At 40.4% G+C, this 15385-nt stretch overlaps 1 protein-coding gene across 1 annotated transcript in view; it reads left to right on the forward strand.

Annotated features, from left to right (window-relative positions):
* Positions 1-15385, forward strand: part of ift74 (intraflagellar transport 74) — a 56086-nt gene that overhangs the window by 19275 nt on the left and 21426 nt on the right. Inside the window, exon 9 of the mRNA XM_030358111.1 lies at positions 4846-4984. Coding sequence (XP_030213971.1) covers positions 4846-4984 — 139 coding nt within the window. The remainder of the gene's footprint in view (positions 1-4845; positions 4985-15385) is intronic.

Genomic DNA, 15385 nt, shown 5'->3' on the forward strand with positions numbered 1-15385 from the left:
TATTCAAGAAAGTCTTCAAGTTCGGGCCATCTGCTTTTATTACCTCTGAAAGCTTTTTTTGACTTCTTGCATTGAGACAGTTCTTCCTGCTGGCGTTTCCAACGTCTCACCATTGACTCATGGATGCCAAGGCCACGTGCAGCAGCTCTATTTCCTTCTTTTACAGCCAGATTGACTGCCTTTAACTTAAAAGCTGCATCATATGCATTTCTACGTTTGTTTTCCATAATGAGGGTTTGTGCATGAAAACTTCCGTTGCACAAACTGTTTCGCTTTCGTAATATTTGTCTTGCTCTTGTTCTCGTTCTGTCTTTCGTAGCCTACCACTCTCGTTTCCACTTTTACTTTTGCGCGCTACCTGAGGCTTTTCCGGCCTCCAGCGTTTCCTGCTGGAGCCCGCCACTTAATGGTGGGGGGGCGCGGACCGGACATAGAGCAAATAGAGTTAAAGTTGGTGGACTGTACCCTGTAAAATCCATAGATTTAGGAGGTCCCCTAGTGGCCGTTAGCTGTAAAAATCCATAGATTAGCCGCACCGTTATATAAGCCGCAGACTCTAAAGAGGCTTATAGTCCGAAAATGACGGTACTTAATTCCATTTGAGGAATATTGGCCAATAAAGTTTGAGCAGTTATCCCATTGTTCTTATATGACCATTTTGTTATTGTATAAAAAAACATGCAACCATTATTAGGTGGATACCAATACCCCCCTCTACTAATAAACCCAAATTGTGGTACTGCACCCAAAGGTGGCGCTATTTACATTTTTTTTGAACTAGCCTTATTTCTCCTTACGAGATTGACCTGGACTAAAATACTTTCATCATATTAATCTCAAAAATCAGATGCATCTTTTTCACCCTGGTCTTCTGCTCTAAAAATGTTTACTTCTCCCACAATTTCATAGAAAAGCCAAACCTCTACAGTCTCAACCCATTTTGCCTATATGACCATTTTGTTATTGTGTAACTACCATACGGCTATAATTAGGTGGATACCATTAACAGTGCACATTTTCAGATCTGTACTATTTTAAGAAAGCCCTTAAAGATGAACTGAACTGAAATTTGAAGTTTAGTTGATATAACAGATGTCTTCTCATTGGTACAATAACTAAAAATGTCTGAACTTGTTAAAAGGGGGAAAATTGTACGGTGAATGTGTTATTTATGTTACTGGGCGCCGCCATGTTGGAATCAGGGATAATAATCAGCTACGTCACTGGCATGGTAACCTGCTCCTACTCTGTGGCTCTAGCAGCCACAGCAGGTAATGAGTCAGACTCTGAGGCTCTCTGAAATTGCTACAGACAAGAAAACAACCAGGTCTACAGGAGGATCATACTGTATTGCCCCTGGCTGCAGTAATAAATTATATAGGGCCAAGGCAGCTGGGGTAATCACACATTTCCACAGGCTTCCTTTGAAAAGGAAACCAGCCCTGAATGCATGGCTGGCAGCCTTAAAACTGGTTAACCCTCCAACTTCCCCTTGATTCAGAGTCTGTAGTGACAGTGGTTTTGGTTAAGTCCAACAGGCTGAAACCTAAAACAATTCCATCCATTTTTGACTTTTCAAGTTATAGTACAGGGCAGACCGACTGGAATCAACACCACCGACGCTATCTGTCGCAGAGACAGGGCGCTTAAACGAACCCTTCAGGCGGAGGACAGAGAGGTATGTTTAGCTGCTATCCAGCTAGTAGCTACACTTGGTCTACTAGGCAAAGTACAGGATGTTGGGGTCACATACACAAAACGCCAAACTCCAAGCTACTGATTAAACCACGGCGGGTCTGTAAACAGAAGTTCCAGAAATGTCCCTTTCTGCTCAACCTGATGTTCGTCAAATAGCCGATTGCTATTTACTATTGCAGTTCCATAGTAGAATGCATCTGTGCAATATCCATCAACATCCACCAACATCAAACCTCCAACATCCACCTAAAGTAAACCGTGACATTCGTGAAACCGCCTTGCAGCATATCAACCAACACCTTTTTTGGGGTCTGATGAGCGTCGGCATCGGGCGCCTTAACCCGGCGTTCGGTTTATCCCGAAGCGCCAGTTCTGCTTACCGCTCATCAGTGGTTGCATCTCCCAAAGCATCTAACATGTCTTGCCGTAATAGCTTGACTGACGGCGCTACAGCGCTTTAATTGTAAATGTCAAAGGATAGAAACTTAACAAAGCGCTCCCATTGGATGATGTCATCCAATCACATTTTCCATTTGTCTGCCACGATTTTTCTAAATTGCACAGGACATCATGCATGCTCCCAACATTGATTATATTCAGAACATTATGCATTTTTGTTAATATAGTCTGCTTATCCATTTTGTGCTATTTCCTTGAAATGCACAAAATGGATAAGCAGACTATATTTCCTAAAATGCATAATTTTAGGTTCACCTAATAGAAAAAAACATATTATATTATTATATCTAACGCTATATTTATCTATATCTATATATATATATATCTATATATATCTATATCTATATATATATATATATATATATATATATATATATATATATATATATATATATACATAAAAAACTTGTTACTCTGGCATTGCTGCTGGGTATAACTCCTCTTTAATCAGTTTTATGTCTGAAAGAGGATTTTGGTCCGGTCCTTCTTGTTTGCATGTTTCTATTATAAATACATTTGTTTTTAAACGCTACCACCAACCAAAAAATGACTTTACTCTTGTCATTATTGACTCCTGAACTTGCAGCATGTAGCCTACCTTTATGCCGAGAATAATGACAATAATGTGGCGAGCAGCACGGGATGGATGAGATGGAAGCCCGTGTTTAGCAGTCTGCTGCAGTTCCGCGCCCCATTCACCGCTCGACAACCGAACTGCCTGTAATAGCACCAACGATTACTTATGAAACACAGCACAGACCTAACATACGAACACTCACAATAACGGTGGCGTCAACAATGCGCATAACACAACAACTGAACACACATTTACACACCAACAACCCAAACCCATTAACCCCAATTAACTCAACAACTAAAAGGTAACCCAGGGGTCCCCGAAGGGGTCCAAAACCCCCAGGACAGTCGAACCCCCAGAATTCCTGGGCCCTTCACAACAACGCCAGCGTCTTCGGTTGCTAAGCGACGTCAACGTCTTTGGCCAACTATTTCTCTGCTGATCAACACTACGAATCCTAATGAGTAATGTAATGAGCACATGACACGCCTGATATATTGTTTAAAATATATTTATTTAGCAGCTATGCATCCAAAGCATACTCGAATCCTTGGTATTCGGCCGAGGGGAAAATATCCCTAATGTAGGCGACCGCACAGGATGGGATCGGAATCCTGTTCCTCTTTCCCAAATACCCTCTCGCCCAAAGCCTGAACTGCCGGTATGCAGTCAACCTAAACAGTCTGAGAAAAGCATAAATAAACACCAATTTAGCCTAGTGTAGCATAGCCTAGCCGCCAATTCGTACCTAATAAAATCTAAGTGTTACAAATCTGCTATTAATGGGGCGCTCCAGCGTCTCAGCAGAGACTTCCCTTAGAGAGAGCCTGGCCACTTGCAACACCCCTCTCGCCAAATAGCATCCGAAATGCCCTATGCAACTTAATCCATCCATTAGATGGTCAAAGTTGACCGTGACCTCTCGGCAGCAGACCGATTCCACTGGAGTGTCCATGCTCCGGCAGCACCCACACACACACACCACTTGTATCACTTGTATCCACACGATCCGAAGGTGGAGCTGGAGCCAGAAATTGATCCCTCTCCACTGGGTGGTAGTCGGACACTATAGGCATGTCCCTAACAGGCTCAAATGCGTAACCAGCCATATTATAATCCTTATTTTCCGCTGTGGAGTCTGGAAGACGTTCGCGTGCCTGCAGCAACAAACTAGTCCTATCATGCCAGTGACGTCATTGAAAATGTCGGCGCTGTAATGCTTTTTTATTTGTTACAAAAAAGCTTTATGTTTTTTTTTTTTTTTTATAATTTTGTGTCATTCTTTTACAATGGTCATAACTAACATGTTATCGATGTTGATTATTTCAGTTCAGTTCATCTTGAATTCTCTTGTGAAATCATGTGAATGAGGCTTCATGCAGTTCAGGAATGTCAGTGGCTCAATGGGATAATGCCGTGTACTGGTTATCCTTAGGTTGAGAGTTTGAATCCTGATTAAAGCATTATGAACAAGCTGAACATGACAACCTGCCATTGCCACTCATTTAAGAAGCACAACATTAAACAGCACCTGAAATTCATCAGGCAATCAACATTCCGGCTCATTAGTTTCCAAGAATCTGACTGCCAAGACACAGTATGGCATTAAGGGGAACTTCTTCGTTAACCATATTTCCTTCATAATTAACGTCATATTTATATTTCTTCCGTTAGTGTTCTTGACTACAAATGTTTAATTTCTACAGAATTTCAAAGATTTTTCAGGTGTTTGCTTTAAAGAAAGCCCTTAATTCACTTGAGAAATGTGTGCTTGGAGTTTTCTGGATGTTATATGCTTATAAATGGACATTTCCACCATGTGAATGAGGCTGCAGTTCAGGTTCATCAGTGGCTCTATGGGATATTGCCTTGTACAGGTGATCCTTAGGTTGACAGTTCGAATTACGATCATGAACAAGCTGAACATGACATTCGGCCATTGCTTTGCAGCTCACTTGAAAGCCGAGGCACAGTATTGCATTAAGTAGAACATCTTTCCTTCATAATTATTTGTCATATTTATATATCTTCTATTAGTGTTCTTGAATTTTAATTTTGCTCGGACCAGATTAATCACCGCTTGCGGTTATATTTTTGATTTGTCTCTGTAGGAGGGAGGAGGCAATCGGTGTAACAGGGGAAGCGATCCAGAAAGAAAGACATATTGCTAATGAGGTTATTAAGGCCCTTCCACCTGCCGAGCATGACAAATATGCTGCCATGATGCTGACAAACGAAGAACTGCTTCAGGTATGACCAAATTTTCAGTTGAATGCCCCATCTCCTCCACAAAGGAAAAGTGGTTGATGTTGGAATTGATGTTATCAGTCATTAGGGTTAGAAAAACCTTTATTTACTATGGTAAAATGTACTATAATTGGAGGAAATGACTACATCTGAATATCAGAGATTTTTCCTAGGGTTGACTGGGCGTGGCAGTAATATGGTAATAGTATTTTCCTTTACATGAGCCGGGAATACATTTAAAATTTCCTAATTTGTGTTCTGGAGGGTAAACCAACCACAAACGTTGTATGACCCCTAAGCAGTAGGCACCAGACACACATGGTCTCTGGTGTTTGTGTATATGGAGCTCCATTAGGTGTGTCCAAGAGGATTAACCTTTGCAGATAATGTTCAGACCAACTCTAACATGAATAGTGCTCTTTGCAACCTACCAATTAATAAATAATATTTTTTTATCGTAATTGTAGGATGACAGCTTATTACATACATTTTTTGTTTTATTTTAGCTTTACTTCCTTTAGCTGTAAGGTATGTTACTAGCATAAACATTATATAGTTGAACCCATTGTTGGCGTCAGTTTTCTCCGTTACCGGATTTTATACAGATGTAAGTTACCTGACAAGGAGTCACTTTCATTTCTTCAACATGCCTTTAAATTGATATGTGTACGATTAGCTTGCAGTTACGTTTCTAGTAGGGATGGGCGTGAGGAATCGATTACTCGAGTACTCCTCGTTACAAATGAACTTGGTTGGTGGACAGGCAAACTCGAGTTTGCATATACACACACAAACAAAGTTTTCTGAAGCAAATGTATAAATTTTCTGTCAGCGCCACTAACGCATGCCGTGGGCACAAAGCAAATGAAATGTATCCATTTCTGTGTGGCGCGTTCCGTGCCGTGTGCAGGCACACTAGAATTCAAAAAGTTAAGAGATGGTGGTTAAAGCAAAGCGCAGCGAAAAATTGAAATACTTTAAACAAATAGGAGATCATAAGGTGAAATGTAAAATATGCCAAGCGAAATCGAGCGACCAGAAAGTACTATGCGGCAACATATGCTCCTGATTGAAACACAACGGTGAGTTCAGGAAAGCAGACCCGCAGCAACCAAGTGTGTCGGCTATTTTCACCGCCGCAAGACGCAGCTGTAATCCCGGGCGTGTAGAGAGGATCACAACGCTGAGGATTTCCATAGTGCATTTGCTGCCGTTTTATTTACAGCTTTAAATTATTTGCAATGGTTAGGCTAATTGTTTCGTTTTTGTTTTTTTTAAACTGTTACAGGCCTTGGTTCGACGTGATTTAAATTGTGAGACGCATATTTATTTTTGTAAGGAAAATGTGTTTTGAACGTTTGCAAAAATAAATAATGAATACTCTGATAACTCTGACTGTTTTGATGGAGAATAAGCATTACATGTTTGGTTGGTAATATTGCCGTTCATCTCCATTATCTTTCCCACTGCTGCAGATGCGTTGCATTCTAAAAATAGATTTGATTAAACGAGTACTCGATTGATCCTCGAGGAATGCCTTCGATCACTCGAGTTTGGAATTTACTACTCGTGCCCATCCCTATTTTCTAGTTAACAGTTCTTTGGTTAAAGGAGATGTATTATCTTATTTTAGGTTCTTTGATATGGACTTTGTTGATAGTATGATAGGTATTTGTCTGATACAGTATTAGTATCTATAGCTCTAAATCTTTAGATATTGTTCTTCAATTAGGAACAGACTGCTTGTGTTCCTTCTGAATCCTTTCGTTCGTAAATTTGATTGTGTCTGACCAGGCCATTTGACCATGAAAACAAAGTAAAAGTGAATGCTAATATCAGGGCACAAGAAAGGGGTGCTCTGTCTTTGTGCTTTTGAAAGCACCAAAAAACTAAAATTGCCATTCAAACTGGACAGCTGTTATAACTTCTTTATTCAAATGAAGAACCTGTAACATAACATGTGGAAATATATTGAATCTGAATTTTTTTTTTTAAATTACATTCGTAAAGAGAACGATTCGTAACACTAGGAACCTTTCGTGTTCATTATAAAAATCTGTGTTGAAGTAAAATTGCAGTATAACTTTTTTTAGGTCACTTTGCTGTAGACGCTTGGCGCTCTGCAGGCCAAGGTCCGATAGAGGATGGTGGTTGACTCTATTTTGGTAAAAGTAATTCAAAACATACTTCAAACCAAAATAAATGTTGTAGAGTAATGTACTACTTTCAAATGGCATGAATGGGTATTATAAATCATGTTACAAATTATGAAAGTAACTACTCCAACCAACCCACCTTTTTAGCTATTCTTGAATAATAATAATTTATCGTACACAGACACCGCATACACACACACATACACGCGCACACACACACACAAACACTGCATACACACGCACATGCACACACATGCACATTGCACACAAGCAGATGCCTACACACGCATGTGTGGATGCAGACGTTGCAAGACAACGGCAAGATCGAGATAACATTCCCGCCGTCGACACACTCTGCCAGCTGAGACATTATGTCTTTAGACTAACGTGTTTTTTTGCAAAACTTATTTATTTCTAATTATTACTCACATCCTTGAGAAGGTAAATACAGAGGTAGTTACCCAGTAAATACATGGTAAATCATAGTGTATTACTGGGTAATTACCACTGGTAATAAGAAGGTAAATACAGAGGTAGTTACCCAGTAAATACATGGTATATTATAGTGTGTTACGGTGTAATTACCACTGGTAATAAGAAGGTATATACAGAAGAATTACAGCTGAAGTACTAAGTTAAACCTCCACTATTACCCATCAACTCAACTAAGTACTGTGTAAATTACTTTTTCTTAGTTATTATTCATAGCTACACCCATTTAGAAAGGGTTTATTCGATTTAGCTTAGAAACTATGGAATTACTTACCTGGTAACAAGCTCCGCAGGAACAGTTTTCCTCTAGTTTCATGGTACATCTTCTTAAATACTGGGTACAAAGCCGTTTGTTTCCATGGTGTTACCACGTTATTACCATATAATTTATAATGGATAAATTCCATTGTCCATGCAGTCAACACAAACTTGTACCATGTACGTTCTGCGACGTTACCAAGTAAAACCCGAGAATTTACCCGGTAAGTAAGCTGAAACTGTACTGTAAAAGGAAGCCTCGTTTGTTTCCATGGTATTACCAGGTTCTTACCATATACTTCGTAATACGTTATTCCGTTCCATGCAGTCAAAACAAACTTGTACCATGTACGTTCTGCGACGTTACCAAGTAAAACACGACAATTTACCCAGTAATTAAGCTGAAACTGTACTGTAAAAGGAAGCCTTGTTTGTTTCCATGGTATTACCAGGCTCTTACCATACAAGTTGTAACTGGTTATTCCCTTCTCCATGCAATCAACACAAACCATATATGTTCTGCAACATTGTTAACCAGTAGTTAAGCACTTTAATTGTTATAAAATCCCAAACCACTGTTGATGAAAGGCATATTAAAATTAAACAAATCAAAGGCTTATCTTTCAAACAATGCATATCTCACAAACAGGCACTGAACACTGAAGAAATCGGACAAAAAAAGAGCCGTCCACATCAACTCAATTTAAATGTTACTGATGGTGTTTTCATAATACACATGACAGTGTTATGGCAAGTGACCACAAGGAAGACTGCTTCAAACTCTACAATTTGAATAAGTGGTGAATGCCATGCAGCAATCTGCCTATGGGAGCATCTTTGTGGTCATTCGCAAACCAATGAGTCCACTCGATGAATGAGAGATGACTCTTTAGTGTATTCTCTGTGAGGTATCCCTGCAGTCTCCACATCTGGGATTTGAAGGCTGACCAAGACCTGAACAGGTACCTCCAAATCTCCCCTTCCATACTGTAATAAAGAATCAGAAGACAAGAAAATAAACATTAGGACAGTCAATTAATGAACATTTCTAGAACATGTAGAACTCAAAGATTATTTTGTTTATCAGTTAAGAAAGGATGCTGGTCCTCTGGCCATTGTGTTTGGTCATATTGAAAAGAGAAAAAGGCATAGCCATAAATACAGTTAATAGGACGGGAGGGGACAGGCTGTTACCTCCGGTTAGCCCTTTAGCATCGAGCTAGCGGAGCTTCTGTCATTCAAATAACTCGGACATGTTGTTTAAAACCTTTAACACCGAATTTATTAAAATATCCGGATTTAATCGGGCTCTCTCCCATAAGTACAGTTAATAGGACGGGAAGAGACAGGCTCTGTTAGCCCCGGTTAGCGCGATGCTAAAGAGTAGCTCTACAGGAGCATGCCACCTCAACAGGTGTAAGTTAGCCTCCGGTTTGATATTCGGTTTACCACCCAATCGGATTCATGAACATAAGTGCAATACATTACGGGCTTAGTATGTTGAGGACGGTTTAGGACACCATCGCGAAAATCACAAACACATGTTGGCGCCATCAATGTCTGTGCAACAACGTCATTTACGTTCTGGCTGCTACCTGTTTTAGGGACCGTCAACAAATTACACTCACCGACTGGTGGCAGAGACGTTACCATGGAATTGTTTCAGGAAATTAATCACACAAATATATTGCAATATAGTTAATCATAATGAAGTTAATAGTTTTATATTCGACAAAAATCGACTAAACTATATTTGAAATTATTAATTGCATCCCGTTTAAAAATAATATAATATATGAGCAAAGTTACCTGCAGTAAGTAGCAGCCCACCATTGGCAACTACTACTACAATCAGGTGACAAAATGTATTTTTTTAGTGATTTCTATATTATTTTATATGATTTATTTCCAGAAACAATTCCATGGTAACGTCTCTGCCACCAGTCGGTGAGTGTAACTTGTTGACGGTCCCTAAAACAGGTAGCAGCCAGAACGTAAATGACGTTGTTGCACAGACATCAATGGCGACAACATGTGTTTGTGATTTTCGCGATGCAACGTCCTCAACATACTAAGCCCGTAATGTATCGCACTTATGTTGATGAATCCGATTGGGTGGTAAACCGAATATCTGGCGAATATCAAACCGGAGGCTAACTTGAACCTGTTGAGGTGGCATGCTCCGGTAGAGCTGCTCTTTAGCATCGCGCTAACCGGGGCTAACAGAGCCTGTCTCTTCCCGTCCTATTAGCTGTACTTATGGGAGAGAGCCCGATTAAATCCGGATATTTTAATAAATTGGGTGTTATATGTTTTAAACAACATGTCAGAGTTAGTTGAATGACAGAAGCTCCGCTAGCTCGATGCTAAAGTGCTAACCGGAGGTAACAGCCTGTCCCCTCCCGTCCTATTAACTGTATTTATGGCTATGCCTTTTTCTCTTTTCAATATGACCAAACACAATGGCCAGAGGACCAGCATCCTTTTATAACTAATAAACAAAATAATCTTTGAGTTCTACATGTTCTAGAAATGTTCATTAATTGACAGTCCTAATGTTTATTTTCTTGTCTTCTGATTCTTTATTACAGTATGGAAGGGGAGATTTGGAGGTACCTGGTCAGGTCTTGGTCAGCCTTCAAATCCCAGATGTGGAGACTGGCAGGGATACCTCACAGAGAAGACACTAAAGAGTCATCTCTCATTCATCGAGTGGACTCATGGGTTTGCGAATGACCACAAAGATGCTCCATTAGGCAGATTGCTGCATGGCATTCACCGCTTATTCAAATTGAAGAGGTTGAAGCATTCTTCCTTGTGGTCACTTGCCATAACAATGTCATGTGTCTTATGAAAACACCATCAGTAACATTTAAATTGAGTTGATGTGGACGGCTCATTTTTTTTGTCAGATTTCTTCAGTGTTCAGTGCCTGTTTGCGAGATATGCATTGTTTGAAAGATAAGCCTTTGATTTTGTTTAATTTTAATATGCCTTTCATCAACAGTGGTTTGGGGTTTTATAACAACAATTAAAGTGCTTAACTACTGGTGAACGATGTTGCAGAACATATATGGTTTGTGTTGATTGCATGGAAAAGAGAATAACCAGTTACAACTTATATGGTAAGGGCCTGGTAATACCATGGAAACAAACTAGGCTTCCTTTTACAGTGCAGTTTCAGCTTACTTACTGGGTAAATTGTCGTGTTTTACTTGGTAACGTCGCAGAACGTACATGGTACAAGTTTGTGTTGACTGCATGGAAAAGGGAATAATGTATTACAAATTATGTGGTAAGAACCTGGTAATACCATGGAAACAAACGAGGCTTCCTTTTACAGTACAGTTTCAGCTTAATTACTGGGTAAATTGTCGTGTTTTACTTAGTAACGTCGCAGAACGTACATGGTACAAGTTTGTGTTGACTGCATGGAAAAGGGAATAATGTATTACAAATTATATGGTAAGAACCTGGTAATACCATGGAATTAAACAAGGCTTCCTTTTACAGTACAGTTTCAGCTTAATTACTGGGTAAATTGACGTGTTTTACTTGGTAATGTCGCAGAACGTACATGGTACAAGTTTGTGTTGACTGCATGGAAAAGGGAATAATGTATTACAAATTATGTGGTAAGAACCTGGTAATACCATGGAAACAAACGAGGCTTCCTTTTACAGTACAGTTTCCGCTTAATTACTGGGTAAATTGTCGTGTTTTACTTGGTAACGTCGCAGAACGTACATGGTACAAGTTTGTGTTGACTGCATGGAAAAGGGAATAATGTATTACAAATTATATGGTAAGAACCTGGTAATACCATGGAAATAAACGAGGCTTCCTTTAACAGTACAGTTTCAGCTTAATTACTGGGTAAATTGGTGTGTTTTACTTGGTAATGTCGCAGAACGTACATGGTAAGTTTGTATTGACCGCATGGATAATGGAATGTATCTATTATAAATTATATGGTAAGAACCTGGTAATACCATGGAAACAAACGGCTTTGTACCCAGTATTTAAGAAGATGTACCATAACACTAGAGGAAAACTGTTCCTGCAGAGGTTGTTACCAGGTAAGTAATTCCATAGTGGTAAATCGAATAAACCCTTTCTAAATGGGTGCAGCTACGAATAATAACTAAGAAAAAGTTTTATTGGAAAGCACTATATCTAGTTAGTACATCATTAAACTTGGGCTGTTAGCAACATAAACCTTGGATAATAGGTGTTTATAAGAATTGGTTGCCTAATTTCCTAGGAAGTACACAATATCGGAGTTATTACCAACCTAAAACGGTTACAACTACACGCTACTTAGTTGAGTTGATGGGTAATAGTGGAGGTTTTACTTAGTACTTCAGCTGTAATTCCTCTGTATTTACCTTCTTATTACCAGTGGTAATTACACAGTAATACACTATAATTTACCGGATAATTCCTCTGTATTTACCTTCTTATTACCAGTGGTAATTACCCAGTAATACACTATGATTTACCATGCATGTACCGGGTAAATACCTAGTAATTAGGGGACTGTAAAAGGAAGGGTTACCGTAGAAGTAGCTGTTACTCAGAGATAACAGTACAAAATGTGTGCAAATATGAAGGTGTGCAAATAAACAGGTGTGCAAAAAACTAACTAAATCAATATATATATATATATATATATATATATATATATATATATATATATATATATATATATATAGTGGAGGCTTCTCCATTGAGGAGAGGGAGGAAGATCCTCCCTAACATTGTTGAGAATATAAAATTTAGATTGCCCCGACTATTGTAATGAATGAATGCCCTTAAATATGACTACTTTATTGCCTTTGAATATATAATGTTCGTTTCCCTGGGTAAAGGGACATTAGCACCCCCTATCGCCTATTGACAATTACTTCGGGGAGGAACGTCCTCCCTCCGCCGCCGTCCACTCCCATTCATTTTCCCGAAAGTACTGGCGGCCGGTGGATAACATGGGTTTCAATGGGAGAGAGGAGGAAAATCCTCCTCTTAGTGGGTGGGACCGTAAGGGGTCTGATTCGCGCAAAAATCTATCCGTCTGCGCTATGAACCAATAAGCAGGATCCCTGGATGTTGAGCAGCGTTGCCAGATTGGTCCGATTTCCCACCCAATTGGGCTACTTTTAACCATGTTAGGCTGGAAAAATTATCATTGGGCGGGAAATCTGTCGATAACAAACCCGGTCTGCATTGCCGCGGTGCTCAGTCTGAGAGACGCAGAGTAAGTGAAATCTGCGATAGCGAGATCCTAAATGCACAATGGAAACATTGGAAACGGAGGACATTGTTAACGTCTTATTACAAAAACCATTCCATTCATTCAGAAAGAGGTAGACCACTTCCCAAAATCAAGGTCATCAGAAGTAATGGCAACGTCAGTGTTGTGAGTGCTACATGGTTTGCTAGGTACGCATGACTTACTGGTAGCATTACAAGCAATTGTAACTGAAAATAAACATAGCTAAATAACTTCAGTCAGTGAGGGCAAAAATAGGCCCAATAATAGGCCCAGATTTTTTTATTTACTTTTACAAATCAATAGTAGATCTGATTTGACTAATATGCTTTGCATCCTTTCCTTCTCAAATTACAGTGATGCCACTGGTGGCTTTGTATACATTTTGTTCACATAACTCCCTCCCTGCTATTTTGTAGTTCACCAAAACACCCTGAAACAACTTGAGTCTCACATTCTTATGCCACCATACACCAACAGTGCAAGCAGGCCAATGGCAACCAAGCGAGCAGTCCTTCCTCCCTCACTTTAAAAACCACCAGCCGCCACTGATATATATATATATATAAGCATATTTAAGTATATATAAGTTTGATATATAAGCAGCGCAAGCTAAAGTTTAAATGAATATTCTTCTGTCTTTACTAAAAAGGGGAGTTATTATAAAGTGAAATTGCAGTAGGTAGTAAAAATATTCTTATATCTGTCCTTTCTGCAGCTTAGCTGTCGTAGCCTCCCACTAAAAACCCTCTTTTGTTTACTCACTAGATTGTGCAAAGGATGCGTGTTATCGTCCATAATACTCAACATTTTCTGTACCATCCTTCTCTCCATCACCACCTCCAGGGACACTACAGCAGTCCCCAGCACATAGCCAGCCCTCCTAATCAGCTTGTTAAACTTTTTAGAGTCACAAGCCCTGATGCCGCTGCCCCAACTGATGGCTGCAAAGAAAATGGCACTTGCCACAACAGACTGATAAAACATATATAACATTTTGCTACACACATTAAAAGACCTAAGCTTCCTCAAGAAGCAGAGTCTGCTCTGACCCTTCTTGCAGACAGCCTCCGTTTGTTGCTTCCAGTCCAGTTTATTGTTCATGTGCACCCCCAAGTATTTATAGCTCTCTGCCAACTGCACTTTATCCCCAAGGATAGAGATGGTGCTTAGCTCAGGCCTGGCTCTCCTGAAGTCCACCACCATTTCCTTGGTCTTTGTTACATTTAAAACAAGTTGGTTTTCCCCACTCCATGGGCAAAGTTATCCACTAGCCGCCTGTATTCTGTCTCATCTCCATTATCTTTCCCAGCCTCACAAACTGGGGTCTGTCATTCAGGTAATCCATGATCCATGATATTGTGGTGGTGTCTACCTGTATCAGCTCCAGCTTCTCACGTAACAGTACTGGCTGTATGGTGTTAAAAGCACTTGAAAAATCAAAAACGAGATCCTCACAGTTCTTCCCGACTTGTCTAGGTGAGAGTGGGCTCTGTGGAGTAGGTAGATGATGGCGTCCTCAACCCCCACCCTTGGGCGGTATGCAAACTGCAATGGGTCCAGATAGCTGGTCACCTGTGGAGTTCGGTGGGCCAAGAGCAGCCTCTCAAGTGATGATGTGTGATGTTAGGGCAACTGGTCTGGAGTCATTGAGGACAGAAGGAGAGGGTTTCTTGGGGACTGGAACAAGGCAGGATGTTTTCCACAGCACTGGCACCATCCCCTGTCTGAGGCTGAGGTTGAAAAGACGCTGTAGAATGCCACATAGTTGACCTGCGCAGGCTTTCAGAACTCTGGGGCTGATGCCATCTGGACCTGCTGCCGTGTTCTGACCTAATCTCTCAAGCTGCATTCTCACCTGGCTGCTGGAAACAGACAGGCAGGTCAGAGAAGTGTGGGGTAGTGATGGGTCTTGATGGGGGTCAGAACATGTTTGGGGGGCAGTAGGTGATGTCTCAGTAACTTGCGGGAGGGGGGGGGCTCTGTGAGGGGGGAGGATGTAGGGTCTGTGTGGCTACCAGAGGCCGGGGAGGTAGCCAAAGGCCCCGTGCTGAACCTATTAAAGAACCCCTTCAGCTCATTTGTCCTTTCCTTCTACCTGATTTCGTTTCACCTTGAAACAGGTTACGGTTTTCATACCGTGCCACACATCCCTTATGTTGTTCTTCTGGAGCTTCCCCTCCAGCTTCCTCCTGTATACCTCTTTTCTCTCAGCCTCACCCTCAATTC

This window comes from Gadus morhua, chromosome 1, assembly GCF_902167405.1.
Source record: "Gadus morhua chromosome 1, gadMor3.0, whole genome shotgun sequence".
Taxonomy (NCBI): domain Eukaryota; kingdom Metazoa; phylum Chordata; class Actinopteri; order Gadiformes; family Gadidae; genus Gadus; species Gadus morhua.